At 44.4% G+C, this 21408-nt stretch overlaps 6 protein-coding genes across 6 annotated transcripts; 3 read left to right on the top strand and 3 right to left on the bottom strand.

The window, feature by feature from the left end:
• Positions 1–362: 362 nt before the first annotated feature.
• On the bottom strand, positions 363–1607 carry GL218_05130 (putative alpha-mannosyltransferase protein; the record flags this gene model as incomplete). The annotated part of the gene is made up of 1 exon (XM_033581771.1): positions 363–1607. One exon carries the CDS (start codon positions 1605–1607, stop codon positions 363–365), a length of 1245 nt encoding a protein of 414 aa, XP_033435922.1.
• A 6378-nt stretch (positions 1608–7985) lies between these two features.
• Positions 7986–8663, bottom strand: GL218_05129 (uncharacterized protein; the record flags this gene model as incomplete). The annotated part of the gene is made up of 2 exons (XM_033581770.1): positions 7986–8575; positions 8648–8663. The coding sequence occupies 2 exons, from the start codon at positions 8661–8663 to the stop codon at positions 7986–7988; spliced, it is 606 nt and encodes a 201-aa protein (XP_033435478.1).
• Positions 8664–9983: 1320 nt separating this feature from the next.
• GL218_05128 (uncharacterized protein) lies at positions 9984–10375 on the top strand (the record flags this gene model as incomplete). Its single annotated transcript, XM_033581769.1, has 2 exons — positions 9984–10053; positions 10107–10375. The coding sequence occupies 2 exons, from the start codon at positions 9984–9986 to the stop codon at positions 10373–10375; spliced, it is 339 nt and encodes a 112-aa protein (XP_033435477.1).
• Positions 10376–13238: 2863 nt separating this feature from the next.
• On the bottom strand, positions 13239–14817 carry GL218_05127 (uncharacterized protein; the record flags this gene model as incomplete). Its single annotated transcript, XM_033581768.1, has 4 exons — positions 13239–13813; positions 13875–14539; positions 14606–14750; positions 14805–14817. The coding sequence occupies 4 exons, from the start codon at positions 14815–14817 to the stop codon at positions 13239–13241; spliced, it is 1398 nt and encodes a 465-aa protein (XP_033435482.1).
• An 831-nt stretch (positions 14818–15648) lies between these two features.
• On the top strand, positions 15649–16909 carry GL218_05126 (uncharacterized protein; the record flags this gene model as incomplete). The annotated part of the gene is made up of 2 exons (XM_033581767.1): positions 15649–16376; positions 16471–16909. 2 exons carry the CDS (start codon positions 15649–15651, stop codon positions 16907–16909), a joined length of 1167 nt encoding a protein of 388 aa, XP_033435481.1.
• Positions 16910–18268: 1359 nt separating this feature from the next.
• GL218_05125 (Acetolactate synthase-like protein) lies at positions 18269–20301 on the top strand (the record flags this gene model as incomplete). The annotated part of the gene is made up of 4 exons (XM_033581766.1): positions 18269–18297; positions 18352–18391; positions 18445–19909; positions 20012–20301. 4 exons carry the CDS (start codon positions 18269–18271, stop codon positions 20299–20301), a joined length of 1824 nt encoding a protein of 607 aa, XP_033435480.1.
• Positions 20302–21408: the final 1107 nt, after the last annotated feature.

The raw sequence follows: 21408 nt of genomic DNA, 5'->3' as shown, positions 1-21408 counted from the left end.
TGAAGCTACAGTAGCGGGATGGCGGGCGGATTTAGAAGCCACATGCACCTGCGCAAAGGACAATCTGCAGCTGCAGCTTGTGTAACAGCGGCAGGGGGCCTCGTTCTTCCGATATGCTGTCATTTCTATTATGTGACACCGAGTATTGCATATAATCTTGTAGTTATTCTTATAAACAAATTGTTCATCTACACTAAGATCTAAGAGTATGAAGCACGACTTTCCAGATTCAACTCTAACTTGGAAGTATATGGCTACTAATTACATGTAGTATTAATTACGATGGATGCAAATTCTTTCTCATTGTTCAATACTTGGCTTAGTTAGATATAATAAGACAAGGTACCTATGGTAACTAATCCCTAGTATGGATACGCTCGAACTTCGTCTTCGCGACTAAGGTCCAAGCCCCTCGCTATCTGCTCCTCATGCTTCTTATCCAGGTACTCTAGTAGCACTTCTCCGTACCTTTCTTTCCCCTTATACCGGCTTACATCATCTCCCCAGCTTCTTATCGCACTTGCCAACCGGCCTGGTACGTAATCCTCCTCGGCGACCTCCGTGATCGGGTGGAAGTATGTTCGGATTGTGAATACCACGCCCCCTGTTCGTGGTAGCCGTCGCAGTGTCTGCCTTTCGGAGCGGAAGTAATGGTGCTCGACAGCGCGGTTTTTCTCTGCTGTATTCCAACTCACCTCTGGCGCGTCTTCTGATCCGATACTCCAAGACCACCCCAGATCGTCGTCTACTTGCAGGAAGTAGTTGTTACGCGCTACCATCTCATCCGGCCGTAGTCGTCGGAAGAAGTTTAACATGCCCTTCTCTAACTTCTCTCGGTACTGCGGTACATCCCCGGACGTGTGGATCTCTGGTAACGCCATACCGTACTTATCTTCCAGTCGCCAAAATCCTGGTAGCAAGACTGCCCCTGCTAGAAGATAATACTGGCCATCTGGCTTCTCGATCATGATCGCCAGGTCGTCTTGTACTAGCCGGGCTGATATTTGCATCGGGTCCTCTGCTAATGGCCGCGTTACGATATCAAAGCTTTCGCCGGACCAGAGGTTGTCAATCCCGACATCCGTCCGCTTGTACAGCGACGGGTACCGCGCCGGCAGGTAGTCAACTAAATCTTCAAGAAGTTCTACCGCAGCGGGATACGCCTCAGGCGCTGTCCTACAGCACTTATGGCCACGCTCCTTGATACGACGTGCCTTGTCCGCGTGATACCGTGGAAAGTGATTATCCAGCTCAATCCAATCGACATGTTTGAGCGATCGAAGTCCCATGGTTACGTTGTATTTGGGACCATACCGAAACGGCCTGTACGGAAGCGGTTTCGTGTGCTCGACTGACCAATTTGGATATGGGTCTGGCTTCGGCATGCGGAAGTCCGATGGAATCCATTTACCCAATTCGCGGTTTTGAGCATTGCTTCTCTTCGATGCCGCCTTCTCAAGACCTGGTGTAGTTGGCGTAGACGGGCGCGTGCTTTGCTTGCTGAGCCTCTGTCTCCGAATTATATACACCAAGATCGTGGATAATAACACAAGCGCGAGTGTTCCAGCATAGATAGATTCTTTGAAATGGTCTTGGGAAGAGAGCATACCCCAGTAGGCCTTGGTCGTAGAAGCGCAATCACTGCTCAACCCCCACAAGCTCTTGTAGCCTTGGCTGGTTTGCCCACATACTTGCTCATCCTCCTGGCCAAACATCATACAGACTACTGTATCTTCAATGTTGCTATTATATACAAGAGGTTCGAATCGAAGCTAACATCCCATTCACTTCGTGATTCTATATCAAAAGTATTGCGTTCAAAAGAAGCCGAACATCTAGAGATATATATATATATAGGACAGGGAGTTTGTCCATGTATACCGTTCTCGGCTGTGTATTATTCTACGCCGATGAAGCTAATTTTGAGCCAACTAAGCTAAACCAAAAATGTAGCAACCTAATTAAGAAAATTGGACGAGAAAGCTTAAGACAGGAGATATCTCGGGTTTGAGACCGACGACCAAGTATGCTCGTTGCTCATGACCGTTCTCGGCTGCGTCACTAGCGGCGGGAGAGAAGATAAGGTGTGCGAGTTAGGAGATAATAACTATAAAATAATCCGGGGACCTATCAGGTTGAATATGTAGGTCAGTTTAGGTAAGGTACGGTTGACCAGACAGGGTACTGTGCCAAAATGAAAAAAAAGATCGCGCACTAGACTCAGATGGGTAAAAGGTCACGGACTATAATTTAATATATACTTTTAAGCCTCGTACGGTTATTTTTATAATATCAATATTCGTATCCACACATACCTATACCTATGTATACCGATACTTATATGAATTCAAGAATAGCTTCATGAATACTGGTCTTAAAATGACATAATGTATATCATTTAATAGCCCGAATTGATGCGAAAACGATGATATCAATTACAGTATTATATGATACGAATCAGGTATTATATGACTTAACTACCCAATAAATTATAATATTGTATTAAAAATTGTCTTGTCAAAGGGTATCACGTGCTTGCTTGCGAAGCAACACAATTCAATTATCTTACCTTTGTAAAAGCCTAAATAACATACAACTTAAATTACTAAACAACATGCACCTTAGGTTATTATTTTCGCATTAACTATGGCTATCTATTAATAGTAATTATATTATTTAAAATTGGGTAGTGGTAAAGTTATTTAAATTTGTATATGCCTACTTAAGGTTTTTTGATAAAGTTGGAAAAATTACGTGTGGTAACTACCTACCTACCTATGTAAAAAGTTGATCTTTCCATTAGTGCTTTGTACTTTGTATATATATTTATATGTAAAGATACTTACTAGCTATACCTAGCTAAACAGCCCCACCTAGCGCTGCGCTACTAATTCTCATCCTGGGGACCCTGTAATCATCCCTAATGTAGTCACGTGATACCCTTTGCTGGGACAATCTTCAACATAATATTACTGGGTAAGTCATATACTACCTGATTCGTATCATATAATACTGTAATTGATATCATCGTTTTCGCATCAATTCGGGCTATTAAATGATATACATTATGTCATTTTAAGACCAGTATTCATAAAGCTATCCTTGAATTCATATAGGTATAAGTATAGGTATGGGATTTTTGAATACAATTATATATATTACGTATAAGGTAATAAGATATGTACTTAAGTAAGATAAGCCTTTTTCCCACTTGAAGGTGTAAAGTACCAAGCTAATTGGATAAACCCGTGCTTAACTACCTGTTTAGGCTTAATTTTCATATTTTTTTCATTTTGGCATAGTACCCTGTCTGGTCAACCGTATAAGGAGATGTTTTTAATAATGCAAGGACAAGCTGGACATAATAGATATATGTGATGCAATCTTCCCCGCCGAGGCGATAGGAGTAAGTCTAAGCCGTCCAGTAAGGTTAGCCCCCCTTATCGCGCGTGTTACCGATGATAAGGTATAAGACATACACTTTACCCTCTGTAGATCTATCGAGATATATTAAATGTCGTGATCGTCTACAAACTACTTAGGTGTATATCGTCTATTTCTAGTGTTAGATATAAACATAGTACTATTAAAACTATTGTAGGTTTTTTTTCCTATAGTTATCCAACGTTTTGGGATAGTTATTTTATTTTCATCTTGGCTTTCTAATGTCTTATCATTGCTTAATTAGACTAGAGTTAGTAACAGACATGGAGATGTAGATCTATTTTAGTACTATTATCAATATTTATAATTCAATATTCTCCCCAGACATAACTAGTCAAAAGGCATATACGTGGAACTACGTAAGGTATTTAGCTTTATATATAGTAGAAGACTCCTATATATATTTAAAAGACGTAGCCAATGCGAGTTCAGACACAAGTAGCCTTTGCTGAGTATCTAACTTGGTCTTCTGCAAGGCTCCGAGAAGTTACGAAACAGTCATAAAAGTTAGATGTTAGAACGCAATTAGTTCTACGTTATGCTATATTCTTAGATGCACCAGATACGCCCGGTACCCTTTCACAGCCTTCATGCATTGTGGATAGAATGTGCGAAATTATGTTGGACGCTCAACCCATAATCCGAGATTAGCTCTATAGGGATCGTAGAACCTCTGCCACTGCTGGCTGCAAGCTAGATCTTGCAAGAAAAGTTCCTCTCCTAGAGAGCAGTACACTTCCTTTTTGGGATAATCGTTTGAAGATTTCGAGAGCCTTGCGCTACAGAATAAATTTATTACACACACCGGTCTTCGACTGAGCTATCTTAAGAGCTAAAGGCTCAAAGGATCTCATCGTAGGAGGGCGTTACTATTGGCCGGAAGAGCCAGGAGAATTTATTAAAAATTAGCATAGATAACGGTTTCCCTTGTGATTCCAACTGCCGGAATCAACTTTATAGAGAATAGTACGACATTATTATAAGATATTACCTAGGATTCCTGACGAGGCCGGAATATCGATTGCCGGCGATTCGGGCGGTGGTTGAAAGACTTTAGCAGATAAATAGCGACGAATAGGGATCCGGCCTCTGGCGGGATGATCTTCTGAGAGACCCCCTATTTAAAAATATTTTTAAACCCAGGCCCTCCAGCCTCTTCACAACACTACCTATTCATAAGTTCCTCGTCCTAGTCCCAGGGTGCTACCGAATGCGTAGTAGAGGTTGAACGCGTGTCTATATTGTCTTTAGAAAATATCTCATAATTAGCTCAACGCTAAATCTCGAATACATTCATACAAAAGATATTTGTTATCTAACAAGATCTTACCGTTCTTCCATGGACCGGACTAGCCAAACCGAATTAGAGATTTACACCCAAATGTGGGAGGTAATCGGGGAGAGGGCATGAAGGCCTATATTTCTATTACACAAGGAAATATGATTGGATCAAAGAGACGGCATCTCAGTACTACGCAGGCAGGAGAGGACTGCGCCGTCCCTCCAAAAGTACTGATTGTTATTTCAGCTTGAATGGATCCCGGTTCGAAGAACATAGTCGATGGGCTAAGATATAGGGGGTTAGGAGAAGTGGACAGAACAAGATCCTCATAGGAGACTATATTGAACTCGATTTCAACACTGAAATCTTAGCGAGAAGGTATGCGAAAGTTCCCGTGCTCTGTGTACATATCAAGGGTCTCTGTCACTACGTTTTTGACATCTGTCTATGCAGTGAAAGCTTATTGGTATGCTGATAAGATGGGGGTATATTGGGGGTTGAGCCAGTTTAAATACTCCTTTAGTAATAATTGTGCGTTTGATTTCCAAAGAAAACAATCCGAAAGACGGGCTCCCTAATATAAAACGAAAGGGTTGCCACTATACATTTTAATCGCACTTACCTTATAGTATTCTACTTCGCTACCTTTCCGGACTCGTCACCGCCATTACTTCATCGCCGTTGAACAGCTCTATCATAGGCTAGGTTCCAATTTAACCGTCCCTAATATTACCTGCTTCCCTATGACGATTTTCACAGCGAGATGTGTCCTATACTACCGATTATCTCTTGTATCTACTGATACTTGGCTTCGACAACCTTCTGGTAAAACAAAATTTCTGTAACTCGTATGGCTATGTAGCATTATCTATCCTACGTGATATCTAGTTTAGTCTAACTGAAATGTGCTTATACTATCTTAGGTACTGATATAAGCAGTAAGGCTTAAAGATATACCAGTAACCTAAGTGCATGCTACTGTTATATCTATCCGGACATGAAAGGACATTATCAGGTAGGCATGCATTGCTAAAGCAGCAGTGATAAAACTTCATTAATATTGTTTTCGAGTTTAATGCCACAGCAAGAAAACTGAATACGATTTCCGACCTGTGGCAACCCGTTGCCATCTGTAGGGCGAGCTAGTGTCGTGAGATTCCCTCCTCGTTGCCCAGCACCTGATCTCGCAGGTGGCAGAAACCTAGGCAACGAGATACACCTGCCCAAGTACCTGTCCTCGAAGTAAAAATTATATATCCTAATTGCAGTCCACCTTTCAACCGACGCCCCTCGCTTGGGCGACTTGAGGTTAGAGAAAACCCCACTGTGGTGTCTTATGCTGAACCGTTCTTCCCAAAGAACGTGACTTGACAGCAGATGCCTAACGAAGCCGGTTTTTCGTAGGTCTCGGATTCGAATCCCCTGCCCCTATCCGAGGGGATTCGAACCTGGGACTGAGCTTTTTGCTTTTCTTCCCTTTTTTTGGCCCCCTATAATTTCAAGTGCTCGTATTGGAGTTTTAAGAAGCCTTTGCGAAATGAAGGTATGCATGCACTATGTGCTCGTTGACAATTCTGCACGCATCCGCGATGGCGCACTCTTTTTTCGCCGACTTATTCGTAAAATTGCAAATAGAGTCAACGCTCTAGATGAACTTTCGTACATATCTAACTCTCATCACTATATAAAATTAGTTACATTGAGAATTACTTGGACATCGCGTTCGGCAAAAGCCACCGAGTGCCCAGCCTATCCCTAAATCGTTTTCGTATGCATCTAACGATAATCTGTCCTGCAGGATATTTTTAGGTTCTTCTTCCCCGACCTAGTAGAATCGAGATCTCCCGGATAACTTGGCCGTACTGATACGATGAGGGGCTGAAATCCGCCATGAACTCACCGAAGCCATAACGATATCTCCCGAGCTCGTAAGATGCTCGGTCTACTGTCTTTGTTACCTTCATGTATGTATGGAACGCCACAATTCCCATATTGTATACGGGAACCTGCTACACTTTCCAATAGTTTCTCCGAACATGCCTATCACAACGGGCGGCTAGGCGGCACTGGTTTTGGTTTTATAGGGTAGCAGTGAAAGTAGCGGACTTCTTCATCTTTCCATCAAATTAATTGATGGATCGGTATTCGAAGGATTCATGAATGCGCCTCTAGGATGTAACATATAAATCCTCCGCCGTCTTCATCCGAAGCGATCAAATCCTTGCTGGTGGGGTTATCCGCGTGGGCTAGGAGGCTGATGTATACATAAAACTGCGTGGGCTCTGCCTGTTTGCGGTTCCTCCCGTGGGATCTGGTACACAGCGTCACGATTAAGCTTACCTACTGCATGTCCTTTCGTATGCCGGAATAGTAGGCGAGAATGTGATTATTGCGGGATGCATGAGTTAGATACTTGGAACGAAGTATCGTTGGAGCATCACGCATCGCTGGATATTTGTGTACCATTATTGTCTGCGATGTAACGGAATTGAATCATGTTTCCGGTTATCTTATAGTTATTAATTTCTAAGATAGCAAGCCTGCAAGTCTAAGACAAATGAGTGGCATTGCTATGGTGGCGATGTGGTAATGTACATAACGAGCAGGGGATATTTGTATATACAGGCCAAAGAAGCTGGTACCGAGAGCCGTCGTAATACGATTGGGCATGATATGTCGAGTCAATGGAACCTTGATCTGACATGCATGTACACGATCATCTCTTTTTAAGGCCTTGTCAAGCCACTCCCGCCTTTAGTCTCGGGTATTCGACTCCGGTTTACGTTCCATGCAAGTAAGAGTTATGCAGTCGCAAATCGAGCTGGTTTACCAACCCGACGTTGCAGCACATTTGATATAAGTTCTGTTGTTCGCCTCAGCGAGCTCTATTTTCGATAGCACGATTATTGGCATTTCGTTTCTGGTCCTTTGTCTCTTACGAAAAGATTATGGGATGCTTTTTTCTATTCGGGCCGTTGCAGCTGATTGACTCGAAGAAAGGTTCACGTGTCAGATATGTTGTGTAGGTACCTAGTTGTCCGAGACTACCAAGTAGGAGAGCACTGCAGTTTAGATTATTTATTGAAATTGGGGGCCATGAACTATGAAGATGATTCGTTAGGATACTCGTTCTAGCCTTAGCCTTTCATGCTGTGACCTCGTTTGCCGTTTAATATTCTTACTGCATGTAATCGGCCGTTGCCGACAACCTATCATTTCTCAAATCTTTACCCCCCATCTTCTACATACGTTCTAGGTATCAAGGATTCCATGGTAGACTTTCCTGTCCCTCAGGCTGCTTCCATTTGAAACCATCCGGGATTTCAACTGCTCGGTCTCGCAACCACTCTTGCGCCGCATCCCAATTCACACATTTGTGCATAGCATTAGAATTGGGAGTCGGATTTTGATGCTCCAGGACCCAATCATATGTCACCAAACCTGTGTCGAAGTTACACATAATACTCTGCCTGATGTAGTCCACACAATGCTCAAAATGTCGCTCATATAGCTCTGGGACATCTTGGACCTTGCGTAAAACGTCTGGGAAGTAAGTACGATGGTGGTCTTGCCAGAGGAAATGTAGACAATGAAGTTGATGTGTTCCGACTGTCGTTACCATGTATCCACCTCCAGCTTCTTCAGGAAACTGGACTGCGGTACGGGTTGAGTGATTGACTTTCTCATAGTCTGAAGCGGAGACAGAGATCATGCCGTATTGCATAATTGAGTGCCAGGCTTCTTCAACGGCTGGGGTAGGAGGACCTTTGAAGGGGGTCTCATACCAGAGTGACCCGTTGAACCGGACCGTGATGTAGGGCTGAGTAGCTAGGGCCTTGTTGACAGGGGCTAATGAGTAGTTGTAAGTTGAACCGCTGACATGTGATAGAGGTAAGATAGGAGGAGACTCTGGGTACTTACAGTAGTAATTATGCATGTCCCAACATCTTGCAGCTATGAGAGCACCGTCATAGGAGCGTATCAAAAGGATAGATAGACTGATAATAGCAACCAAGCTCACAGTATGAGCAATCCAATGATTCCTCCGAGTCTGGTGACGCGTCGTACAATGTTTGCATTCAGCGTATTCCTCTTCTTTATCATCAGCGGGTGCTGCTGAAGGAGACTCTAAAGAAGAACCTGGAAGGGGGCGATAAGCAAATTCTAGAGGCATGGTCTCGAGTGATACTGAGATATGAGTTGGTAGTAATTAAATTTAGAAGAGCCGCCTAATGTAGTAAATATGTAGTTGGATAGTGGTAAGTGTGTTGGTGAAGTTTTCCATAAGCACTTATGGATAGAGCTTCCAAGCTTGAACATCGCACGATGATACTCGTCTTAGAAGTAGCGGACTTTGTTATCATTCGCTACAATCAAGGTATTATAGTATTACAGGTAGTGAGTGTGGATCTAGGTACAATCTTGCGATGGATCATCTATAAAGATTTGGAGTTGGTTGAATTCCCCGCATCTGCTTACATGTTGCTTGCGTCTGCAGTGACATGTTATCTGCTCAAATCTTGGGCTTGGTAACTTTCTCTTGAGGATCCTGCCGGTAGTGATCGAGTGCCAGGATCTATATCGTGCCGCGAGATGAGACGAGTTGCGAAGATAGCTTGATAATAGAATACTTTGATTGATCACTTGATGATACATTCGGGAGCTATTTCGTCGATGGTTTATCTATTCATATCTCTTCGAAGCTTACAAGCCCACCTCTGCTTACGTGGTATATGTTTATCCAGAAGAAAACCATAGGTGGGGGCACAGCATATGCATTGCAGCACTTGAGATGATGCGATAACTTGGGAAGACCTACCTCATAGGTTGGTTCGGCTATGGCACTGCAACTCCATAAATTTATATTTCGAACTATTAACTTAAAGTGAACACCAAAGGTGTCGGTTAGGTCTTGCTCTCCACATGTAAGCCGGCCTAATGTATAGTTCTCAGTTAAGCAGCCAGGGATCTGCATGTTTATGAGTCCCCATCGCGATTTCGCTCGTGGGGAGCGGGGATGGGACTTTCTCCTTGGATCAGCCTTATGAACTGGCGGACATGGCAACTACCGAACGATATAAGACTGATGAGGTATAGAAATGGTATAAATGAGATGTTATTCGGAATGCTATTTCCATTATTTTCCTACTTCAACCATCATCGGAATCCACACTACTTGTTCGTTACATTATTTCAAGTAAATCTACCTCTTGCCACTCCCAAATAATTCCTTAGGTTAAACACTTAACCCTTCACCATGAAGAGCTCCATTCTACTCCCGCTCATGGCCGCGATCGCGATTGCCGCTCCGGCACCGAAGCCTAAGAGTATGCCCCCCGGATTATAAGTGATCACTAGTAGTAGACACTGACTTCATTAGACTTCGAGGCCGACCCCGCACTCACTATTGGAACCCCGAACGACTCGTCATACGCGACTAAGCGTGAGACGTTTGAGGCTGACCCTTTACTACAAGTTGGGGTTTCGGATGAGTCGTCATATGCCGAGAAGAGGGCCAACTTTGAGGCTGATCCATTGCTACATATCGGAACTTCGAAGGAGTCCTCGTACGCTGAGAAGAGGGCCAACTTTGAGTCTGACCCCGCGCTCCAGGTTGGGGATAGCCTTGAATCTTCATACGCTCAGTAAAGGGATCGCTATTTTAAGTCTGGGCTAGATAAGGGGGAATGATTACTTGCTTGCCCAATGCTCCATGGCAGCGATAATCACTCGTTATATTCATATTTGAGATGGTTGTAAACTCAGGTACCTAGGTTACCTTTCATAATTACATTACCTAGGTACCTGATATGAACATATGAACATATGTATGTATGAACATAAATGTGGCAAAGAGTCATAATTTGCATTATTGACAGGTCCCGCACTTATAGTCTTATGTACATAGTACCAATGTACCCCACAACGGGAGCTAATGCAACATTATATAGTGGGCCTTGTAGTACGTAGGTACAATCTCCTCTTATGTAGAAGTTGGTTCTGATAAGTATGATTGGTACGTATTAATATGTTGAGTCGTACAAAGTAAGAGTAGAAGCTTTTCGTTTGATGAATTATGAGTGGCGATTGCTACACAACACATCTTTACAGAGTTGTTAATTCCCCGACCTGGGGGAGTAAAAGATCAGCGGGTGGAATTGTGATGGAGTACGAGTTGATATCAGCTGAGTAGTATTACTTCAGAATAAGCTTAAGGGGGTGCATCTTGACGCTGAATCATCCCCCGACGTTACTTCTGTGTAACCATCCTTCGGCTGGGCATAGTATGCTATTTGTGTGACTTGTGGGTTTTAAAGTAAAGGATAACCAGTCCTTTGAATTTCTATGGGTTTTCTTTTTTTTCAGTTACTACGCAAATTTCTAATCCTAGCCATTCATGTTGCGACAAAGCTACCTCATATATAGTACATACCTACATACATAGTACCTAGATAATTTGTGCAACGTGTTGTCGGAATTAACTCGGTCAAAGGGGAACCACCATGTTACCACCCTCATCCTCGTCTTTCATACGTGCTAACTTTTGACAGAAAGAACTGCGCCTTCTCATAGCCGGACCCCAACGAATAAATGCAAATGGGATCGGAGTCAAGGCAACACATAGACATCCCAGTAATGTACAGGCCCAATCAGTACCTAGATTCTCATATAGGGGATATGTGGTAAGAGGAATAAGAATCGCTGCGAAAATATTTCGTGTAAAGACACTTGACGCTAACGCCGATGCACTGTAAATGCCGTACGCATCCGTGAGGTAGTTGTTTAGTGCTAGAAACGTGAGATCAATGCCAATACCTAACGATATGCCTGATAATGCGGGAACTATCCAATGAACGGTAGGCCGAGCTGTCCACCCCAGCCAGAATTCGGACAGAGCGAACAGGGGGCCACCAAGACAGGCCAGTGGAAGTCGTCGGTACTCCTCTTGGAGAGCCCATGGCCTTCCTCTTTCGACACTTTTTTTATGAAACTTATCCCAAGCTACAAATATAGCAATGGCAAAAATACCTCCGATACCAGTAGGGATAAACATCAAAGCAGAAACCCCACTGGACATGGAATATGTACCGCGGAAAATAACTGGATATGCCCCAAAGTAGAGGAAGTAGATGACATATTGATAGAGGATGAAGAGATCCGTGAAGAAAACTAGCGGTTCCGAAAGAATGCGGATAGGACGTGCTAGAACTCTTACACGATTCCTAATGCCTAATCCCGTTTTAGTAATAACAGAGACAGCTGATGGATGCGATTTCGTGTTTGTAGCACTTTTTACAGCGCGGGCGTTGACTACAGGAGCGAAGGTTTCGGGTACGAAAAGTAGCATAGGCCAGTTAGCACCAGCAAGTATCAAGGCGCTCCAGAATTGCCACTGCCAAACTTTTGTTGAGGTAAATCCAGAGATGATAGGACCCACGAGGGGTCCAATGTTACTTGTAAGGCCGAGCATCGTCATGGCCAGACCGCGGGGCCCCAGATCTGGATAGATATCACAAAAAAGGCCGCCTGAAACGGTTTGCGGTGCGGCCGCGCCGCAACCTAGCAGGAATCGGAAGAATAGAAATACTGGCCAGTTTGGTGCTAGGGCACATCCAAGTGTGAATGCAGTGTAGATGCCGAAGGATACCAGAAAGACCGGACGACGACCCCACGATTCAGAGAGCGGGGCGAATATTATGGGCCCGAAAACTTGGTGAAAAGATCTGTTAGAATAGATATTCAAGTAGTTATAACTATTATTTAGCTTGGAAGTTTACTTACTATAACCAACGAGGAAAACAGCTACTGGTAATGGCTTCTGGAGTTCAGAAGTAACACCAAAATGGGCATTCAGCGTATCTCCTGCTCCGCTAGGGAGGGAAGAACCCAATGTTACATTGAAGTTCATCAAGATGACGGTCGTAGAGATGAATAGTTTCCGTGCCTGCATGCCGGCATATGTTAGCATCGATGATTATTCGACGATTTAGTGGTGGACGTTTACCGTTGACAGACCTGCAGCCTTCTCGGCAGGAGCCGAACCAGCTGCGACAGGTTCTGTAGATACAACATGGACTATTACATTTTTTAGCAACATAAACGGGGATATTATGCTCGTAGCATAAGTATAAGCGCACCTTCGGAGCTCTTCAACCCGAGGCCGGATTCTAGTTTCGCAGCCATGGGAATGGGAATATATGAGGAAAAAAAGATTAAATCTATGATCTAAGGGATAGTTATAATATGCTAAAAAATATGATCTAGAAGAAGATATGGTAGTTATGGAGCATTTAACCTAAACCGTCTGCTTGTTTGTTTGCTATGACAAGCGGATATTATAGGTTTTATATCCAGAAAATGTACCTCACAAAGCGGAGCCACAAACGGTGCTACACTCCCTTACATTGTATCTGTGGTTGTATCTGCGGGCCTTTAGGTACTATCAAGTTCAAGTTCCAGCGGTTAGGCCGATGTGTTATCACCCGCAGATTCGGTGAAGTACATCTACAATCTACAATGATAGATCATGTGTCTTCTCGGTTCCGCCATCATGTTGTACCCTGCGCCTCTCCCTCAGTATAAGGAGTGCATAGCACAGATTTGCGGCAACCCCCACAGCCGCGACCGCCATACACGCCGAGTAACCGGGATGATAATATGGCGCGTCCTTTGGTAAAAATGCGAAGGGGGCCAGTATTCCACCCGTATTACCAAAGCTGATCATCCATGCTGAACCAATGCTTCGTTGCTTATGTCCTTGAAGATTCATAAGATACCAGCAAATCACTACGGGACCCGCACTGAAGGCACCCATACAGACTAAGCAAAGTCCTGCATATTGTACTGAGAAGTTAGAATGTGTCGTCATCAAAATCGCAAGTCCTGCGATAAGAACAGCAATTGGAAACATGATGAATGGAAGACGACTATCTGTTCGATCTGACAGATATGTTAATACGAGACACAATCCAAGCGCAGCTGCAAATGGAGGGATTGAATGCAGTTGTGTTTGGACTACTGAGTATCCGAGCGTCTTAACGATTGTTGGCGTGAAATAGGCGAATGCATAAACCGGAACGACAACACCTGATAGGACTTAGCACGGGATTATTGAGGTGAGGAGATATAAGTTGGAGTAAAGACATACAGAAGTACATTATCGCGCCGAGGTAATTCTTAGGATCCTTGAAGAACTCAATAATATCTTTCCTAGTGATCTTCTGTTCTGAAGTAGTTTCTTCTGTCCGAGTTTTTCTTAGAACGAATTGTTTCTCTCTTTCAGATAACCACTTCGCCTCGTCAGGAAAATCACTGACGAAGAAATACCCTGCGATAGCGACTAGAATAGTTAGGATGCCTTCTAATATAAAAATCCACCTCCAGTTACTTATGCCTCGTATCCCATCCATTTCTGCGATCGCAGAGGCCAAGAGACCACCGAACGCAGAAGCTAGAATAACGGAGCAAAAATAAACGGTGAACCGTTTCTGCGACTCTTGTCGCTTATACCAGAAACTGATTAAGTAGAAACTCCCCGGGAAGATGCCAGCTTCAAAGAGTCCAAGTAAGAAGCGCGTTGCGAGAAGGCCGCTGTAATTCCGAATGAAGCCCTGGCCCAGCATGATAACGCCGAAACAGAAGATGCATAGAGATAACCACACATGAGGGCTAAATCGTTTCATTAAAATATTTGAAGGTATTTCAAAAACAATATAAGGAACGAAGAATACGGCCAGCGCAATGTTAGGTTGTTGACCAGTCAATCCCAACTCCTCTGGTAATCTCATAGTGAGAGCATTTGATATGTTCGCCCTGAAAAGTCGCTAGAGGTCAATCGGGGAATTCTCACGCGCACGAGCATGAGCACAAGAAACTTACCTATCAAGAAAGGCTGCAACATAGATCAGGAAGAGCATGGGGAGCACGTGGAGGTCGATCTTGCGCATCAACTTTGACGCTTCGGCCTCCGACAGGGTGTCGGGGTCATCGGGTAACGTCGAGGTAGACTCGGTTGCGTCTCGGTCTGAGCATGTTAGCATATGTCGTCGGTGACAATTAATATACTGAGGTGGCGTACCTAAAGTGCCCATTCTTGCTCAGCTGGTAAATATAGGAGGGTTGAGAAAAAGAAAAAAAGAAACTTGAAAAAGGTAACCCGACGGCTTCAATAATAGATTGTCTACAAAAGTGCCCGATTGCCAATGAAGGGAGGGTATCATAAACAACGTGGCGGAAGGATTTGAAAGAGACCAGGATAAGTGAGCCGAAAGAGGCAGCCCTTGATCCAGATACTACGGACTCGTTTAAAAAGAATTGTCTCAACTCGATGCACCTGGGATTCTGTCTCGGCGCTTTGAATACTACATCTGCCGTGTAAGGCTCTCAACTTACGAAGCGTCGCATTAGGTGCATCTCAGCATGCCACGAGCAAACATCTAGAACGATAATTGCAACTCAGGTGGCATGTAAACCGGCCTACTGGATCAGCACGTTGTTCATCTTATCTAACTATGTATTGCCCGATCGCCTTTGTATGACTATTAGGTGACTTGCTAATGGGCTATTCATTAGCTGTGAGGGAGGAGTTACAGCAGGAATATCATATATCATCTCCGGGTTGGTACACTGCATATCAAAACGGATGCAAAGACCCTTGCTGCCATGGAACACCTGCATGGAAAGCTGGAAAGGAGGCGTTTATGTATGGATGGTGTCAGCTTTTATGCAATACAACGTGGGGAGTGGGAGGGGAGGGGGGCTGAATAAAAGTAACTCATTACATACGAAAGTAATAGAACATAAGCATTATTTCCCTACCATGTGGAATTTGATTTGATTTAGAATATGATCCTGCTGCTTTATATATGCGGTTGTAATCTCACTAGGCCCGTTCTCTCTCTCACTCCGCTTGACTTCGTGTCATGGCCCCCAGAATGTCAGAGACGTCGACGGTTCCTACACCCACTTTTACGCCGGCTCTGGAGCCGCCAGAAGGTGTGCAGTCCAATCCCGAGCATCCGGCTTCCTTAGCTAGGCTCGCCGATATCACGATCGGGATATGCATTCCATTTGTTACCATATTTTTTATCCTGCGATGCTATGCCCGCATTGCTATTAAGCGCGTATGGATATTCGAAGATTTCATAGTGACGGCCGCCTGGGCAGGCACCATTGCCTACTGCGGCATTATGAGGGCTACCATGTCCCATCATGGTGGTCAGCACGGTTGGGATATCACGCCGGATCAACTCCACGAAGCCTCGTACTGGTTTAACGTCGCGTCCATCGAATACGGAGTCATGATCGGAGTCACCAAGCTTGCGGTTCTCTGGTTGTATCGTCGCGTCTTCTCGCCGATCCGATGGAGTATATTTGACATCGCCATCGTCACGCTTATCGTCCTTATTACCGGCTTCTACGGGATCACCACCTTCGTCAAGATTTTCGAGTGTACGCCCCGGGAGAAGATCTGGAATAAGCCGCTCCCTGGGACATGTGTGCAGACGAATCTAATATTAAACGTCAGCGGTGGCTTTAACACAGTGACCGATTTCTTGATTCTATTGCTTCCCGTCCACGCCGTCCGGCAGCTCCAGATGGATAAACTAAAGCAAACTCTTGTCGTCTTGGCATTTACCTTTGGTCTATGGTATGTCTTTCTTTCTTTCGTGGGAAAAGAATGCAGATCCTCGTGTCAGAGAAAGTGTTCGAAACGACGATGATCGCATACTTATCGCATATAGCGCTCCTATTTTCGCAACAATCGGCTTCGTCGTGCGTCTCAAGAACAGCGGCAATCCCGATACATCTTGGAGGCAGCCCGAGATTCTCCTATGGGGAGCAGCGGAACTCGCCTCCGGCAACCTATGCGTCTGCTTCCCTGAGCTCGCGTTCCTCTTCCGGAAGCGAAACCGCAAGGCCAATACTCCAAATCGCCCGACTGCCTCTCAAGTCAGGGGCTGGAACGAATCGAAGGGATCATCCCATCCGCCATCGGACCCATACTTTACCAAGAGTCTTATGGGCACGATGTTTAGCACGAATGGAGATGGGCCGTATATCGAGCTGCAAGACCATGGTAATGATGTGAATGTGATGCCAATGGGGCATCTACATCACAGAGAGAAGCCGGAAGAAGGCGTTGTAATAATAAGAAATGAAGTTACGGTTGAGCGTCAATAGCGTTCTACTAGTGGTAAGAACTTCTATGTAGCACTACATGTCTGTTACTTATACCTTTGACAATAGGGGTTCTCGGGGTCGGAGTTGGCGTAATCTGCACACAGGGTTTAGTGCTAAGTTAGCATATGGGTTTTGGGAATGAAGGGGAGGTCTTCAATTGGACCGGGTGGGAAACGGTGGGATTGTCTGATAGTTGACGAATATCTGTGGCTTTACGGTGTGTTATATCGAGTTCAGGTCGGTACTTGTAGGTCTGTTCTCACAATGGATTTTTTGATATCATAACAACTCTCATAAAGAGCCAACAACACTTGTCAGAAGTGGGAATTTTGGCATCTTACCAAGCGATATCTTTGGTCCAAATATATTGCTCGAATTATCTGAAGACTGATGGGATTCAGCTCACACATGGTGCTACTGAAATTTGTTGAGAGCTATTACATTGTGACTTAACTATATTCATCGCTTATTACATTTGGCTACCCTCTAATATGGACATGAGCATCCCTCCTTGTTAAGGAACGGCCTGCATCATAACTATCTCATCAGCGCTGGACAATCTCATGGTAGACACCAAGATATATACAATCCATAAGCTGTGGCTGCTCCTTCGAGAAGCCGATAGGACATAGCTACGGATCATATGATGAGAATAATGTTGTCAAACAATGCGAGTCGTGTCCTAAGCCGGCTGAAGCCTTGAAATATTGGACTCTCTGCGTACATGTAATTTATTTAGAACAATGCATCTCCGTTACCGGACACCTCCGAGTGTATATAGCATAGCTCGGTATTCTACGCTTTGAAATCCTTTTAATATCATCTAGGTTGTCAACATAGGGGGTACTGCTCACACGACTAAATACTCCGATTGGGATGCAGTTGTGATATTAACTTGGACATTATATTGGGTAAGTATATCAATGATTTCAGTTTGAAATTTTTTTTAAAAAAATATTTAGAAACAAAATTGAGATTTATTAATATATTTTGTCTTCATTAGTTTGCAAAGGTATAACAATCGTTGGTTGGTCATCATCTGGTCTTTAATTGACAAAAATAATCCTAGCACCTGTGTAACAAAGTTATATCCGATGCCACCCGCTTTGCATGGTTAAAAAACCTCTCCTCCTCTTATTCTACAAAGGTCACCTACCACAGCTCGTATTTGCTAGGATGGTTTTTCGAAGTTTGCTCGCTCGCAGGTTGGCGATAAATACCGTCCGAAGACCATATTGCTCTCGTACATTGGGGCCTGTCTTGCCTTTTACATGTTGGTCTCGCGCAGGAATCCCGCTTACATCTGCTACCAACTATTCAACAAAGCAACATAGATCCCAAACACCTAAGTCGGTCAACATGGCTAAACCGCAGAGTACTTCTGGATCGTATGTATTCAATCAATTACCATATGCTATTCATCTAAATTAATTCTCAATTAGTTATACAACCGCATTCGCTTTGTTCGAAGCGCTTTGGGAAGTAGGTGTCTCCGTTTACTCATAAGTGGCCTTAACGCTTACTATGGTTATAAGGCTGGCATAACAGCATGCTTTGTCAATGTCGGATCAGATCATCCATCCATCATTGAGGCTATTGTCAAAGGCAAAAGAGAGCGACCTGACTCTTGGCCTAGAATGATTACGTGCCCTTCTGAGGTCACCGCGATTTCGATGGCTGATGGGTATGCTCGAGTGACAGGGCGTCCGCAGGCCGTTCTCGTCCATGTCGATGTCGGAACGCAGGCCCTTGGTCAAGGTATCCATAATGCTAGCATCGGCCGAGCCCCGGTCTTCATCTTCGCTGGTCTGTGCCCGTACACCGAATCCGGGGAACTTCCTGGCTCCCGAACGGAGTATATGCACTGGCTGCAAGAAGCTCCGGACCAAAAAGCTATCGTACGGCAGTATTGTAGGTACACAGGCGAAGTTCGTACCGGATTAAATATTAAGCAGACTATCGGACGCGCGCTTCAATTTGCGAGTAGCACACCCAAGGGCCCAGTTTATGTCGCCAGCGCAAGGGAGGTCTTAGCTCAAGAAATCCCACCATCGTCATTAGATCAAGCGCAGTGGGTACCGATCGGTCCAAGCGCGCTTCCAACCGATGCTATCCATGACATCTCTACGGCCCTCGTCCAAGCCGAGCGCCCGCTCATTATCACGGGATACTCCGGCCGTGATCGCCGGACGCCGGAGCTTCTCGTCGCTTTGGCAGACCTCATCCCCGGTATACGCGTCCACGATACGGGTGGTAGCGACGTGTGCTTTCCTTTCAATCATGCCGCTTCCGAAGGTTTCCGTCTTAGTTCTGACGACTGTAGTAAAGATGCAGACGTGGTCTTCCTACTTGACTGCGACGTCCCCTGGATCCCGTCCCGTAACCCACCCCCGAAGGACGCTAAGATATACCACGTAGACAGCGACCCGCTAAACCAACAGATTCCCGTTTCTTTCTTCCCTGCACACGGACGCTGGAAAGCAGATAGCTTCACTGTACTGAAACAACTGGTCGACCATATCAAGAATGATTCTTCACTTACAGCAACACTACGAGACCCTAAGTATGCAGCTCGTGGCGAGGCTCGCATAGAAGCTCATAAGGCTCGTCTAGCGAGTATCGCTTCTCAACCGCGCTTAGGCGATCAAGAAACATTGAATGGCCACAACATCGGTAGTCTCCTGAAATCATCCCTTCCAGACTCTACGACCTATGTTGTTGAAGCAGTTACGGCTGGACAGTTACTATATGATCAAGTACAGCCTAGCCGACCGGGAAGCTGGATTAATTGCGGCGGAACGGGTATCGGCTGGAGCAACGGTGCAGCGCTAGGTGTTAAGATGGCTCTCGCAGACCTAGAGAAGGAGGGAGCCGAGAAGCCAAGTCTTGTATGCCAATTAGTCGGCGATGGAAGTTTTATGTGCGCGGCGCCATCTACTGCGCTGTGGGTAGGGAGCAAGTACAAGATCCCGATTCTAACAATCGTCTTAAATAACGGAGGTAAGTTACGTCGTATGATCAGCCCCTATCCTCACCCCGGACGAATATACACGTTCATTTTAGTCTTGGGTTCTGACCAGGCTGACACATTTCTCACTTAAGGTTGGAAAGCTCCCCGTAACTCTACGGAACTTGTCTATCCTAACGGCCTTAACGCCTCTGCAACAGACGAGGAAGTCAACGTTTCTTTCCGTCCGACACCTAATTATGCTGCTCTAGCAGAAGCAGCAGCAGGGTCGGAAGTCGGCTGGGATAATGCGGCGGAAAATGCGGACACGTGGATGAGGGGTTTGAGAGTTAAAACGGTAGGCGAGCTTAAGGAGGCACTTAGAAATGCGAGCTTGCGGGTAGCTAAAGAGGGGAAGGGAATGCTCATTGAGGTATTAATGTAGGAATGTTGAAGAGCATTTCACCTGAACATTGCCACTGCCGAGTGGAAGGTTTGGGGTTCATCATAGTAGAACTTTACTATTAATTTACTGTATATTTCTTTCAGCGGGAACTAACTCTTAGTTCGTATGTTTTAGTACGAAGACTAAAACCAATACTAACTTTATTATCCTGGATCATAAGGGGACGTAGAGACACCCCCTGACTTATTTTTTTACGAGACTTATAAAGTTCGATAGAGATTTAGAGAACTACCTAATTAGATTCCTTGTGGTATATTTTGCGAAGAAGAAATCTTCCGTACGTACGATGAGGATGTAGTGTAGTCTAATGAAGCTAGATAAAGAAGGATGGATATATAGCACCGGTGTCCCACTATTTACACGAATAGGGGTAGCACACGGCGGAGTTGTCCCGCTGTTATATGATTAGCGGGATTAAACTTTAAAAAGACTACAGTTTATCGTAGTGGAGAGGCGCGGCTTAGTATTACTTTTCCTTTGGAGCTGTTCGTTTTTAAGATGATAGTGTTTTCTTCGATTGGAGAAAGAGGTACGCTACGAGTCAATATCGTAGGAAATATTTGGATTAGAACTACGTATTCGACCTATGGCGATGCAAGTAACAAGAGGGCAACCAACCCAGATATTATATAAAATAATATTAACATATTCGAGATTGGATCACGTAGACATTAGGTTAGGTACCTCTTAAAAGATTGTATGTCTAGCTGCTTTGGTGGATCTTAAGTGAGCTCCTAACAACCTGCCCTACCATATTTCTCTAACATACCGGCTCTTCGCATTGCATATGAGAAAAAAAGGAGAGAATGTACGGTAAGTTTATTAAGATATTAGCAAGAAGTGTTTCAATATAGGGTAAGCACTTAGCCCATCTGGATTAAGCTAATCGGGGTTTGCGTAGGGGAGAAAGCAGCAAAAGGAGAGTAGGTTTTTTTTCTTTGTATCTTCCTTTTGGCCTGTAATATTCCCACTGGAATACTGTATAAAGCTGAAATGTCTACTATAGTTTACAATTTAAAACTTAAGTATATGAAAGAGAAAGAGAAGTCTTAATGCCTCGAAGTGCCTTGTATAAGATGAGTTCTA

This window comes from Daldinia childiae, assembly GCF_008694065.1.
Source record: "Daldinia childiae strain JS-1345 chromosome Unknown Scaffold4, whole genome shotgun sequence".
Lineage (NCBI taxonomy): Eukaryota > Fungi > Ascomycota > Sordariomycetes > Xylariales > Hypoxylaceae > Daldinia > Daldinia childiae.
This window is presented reverse-complemented; position numbering and strand designations above follow the sequence as displayed.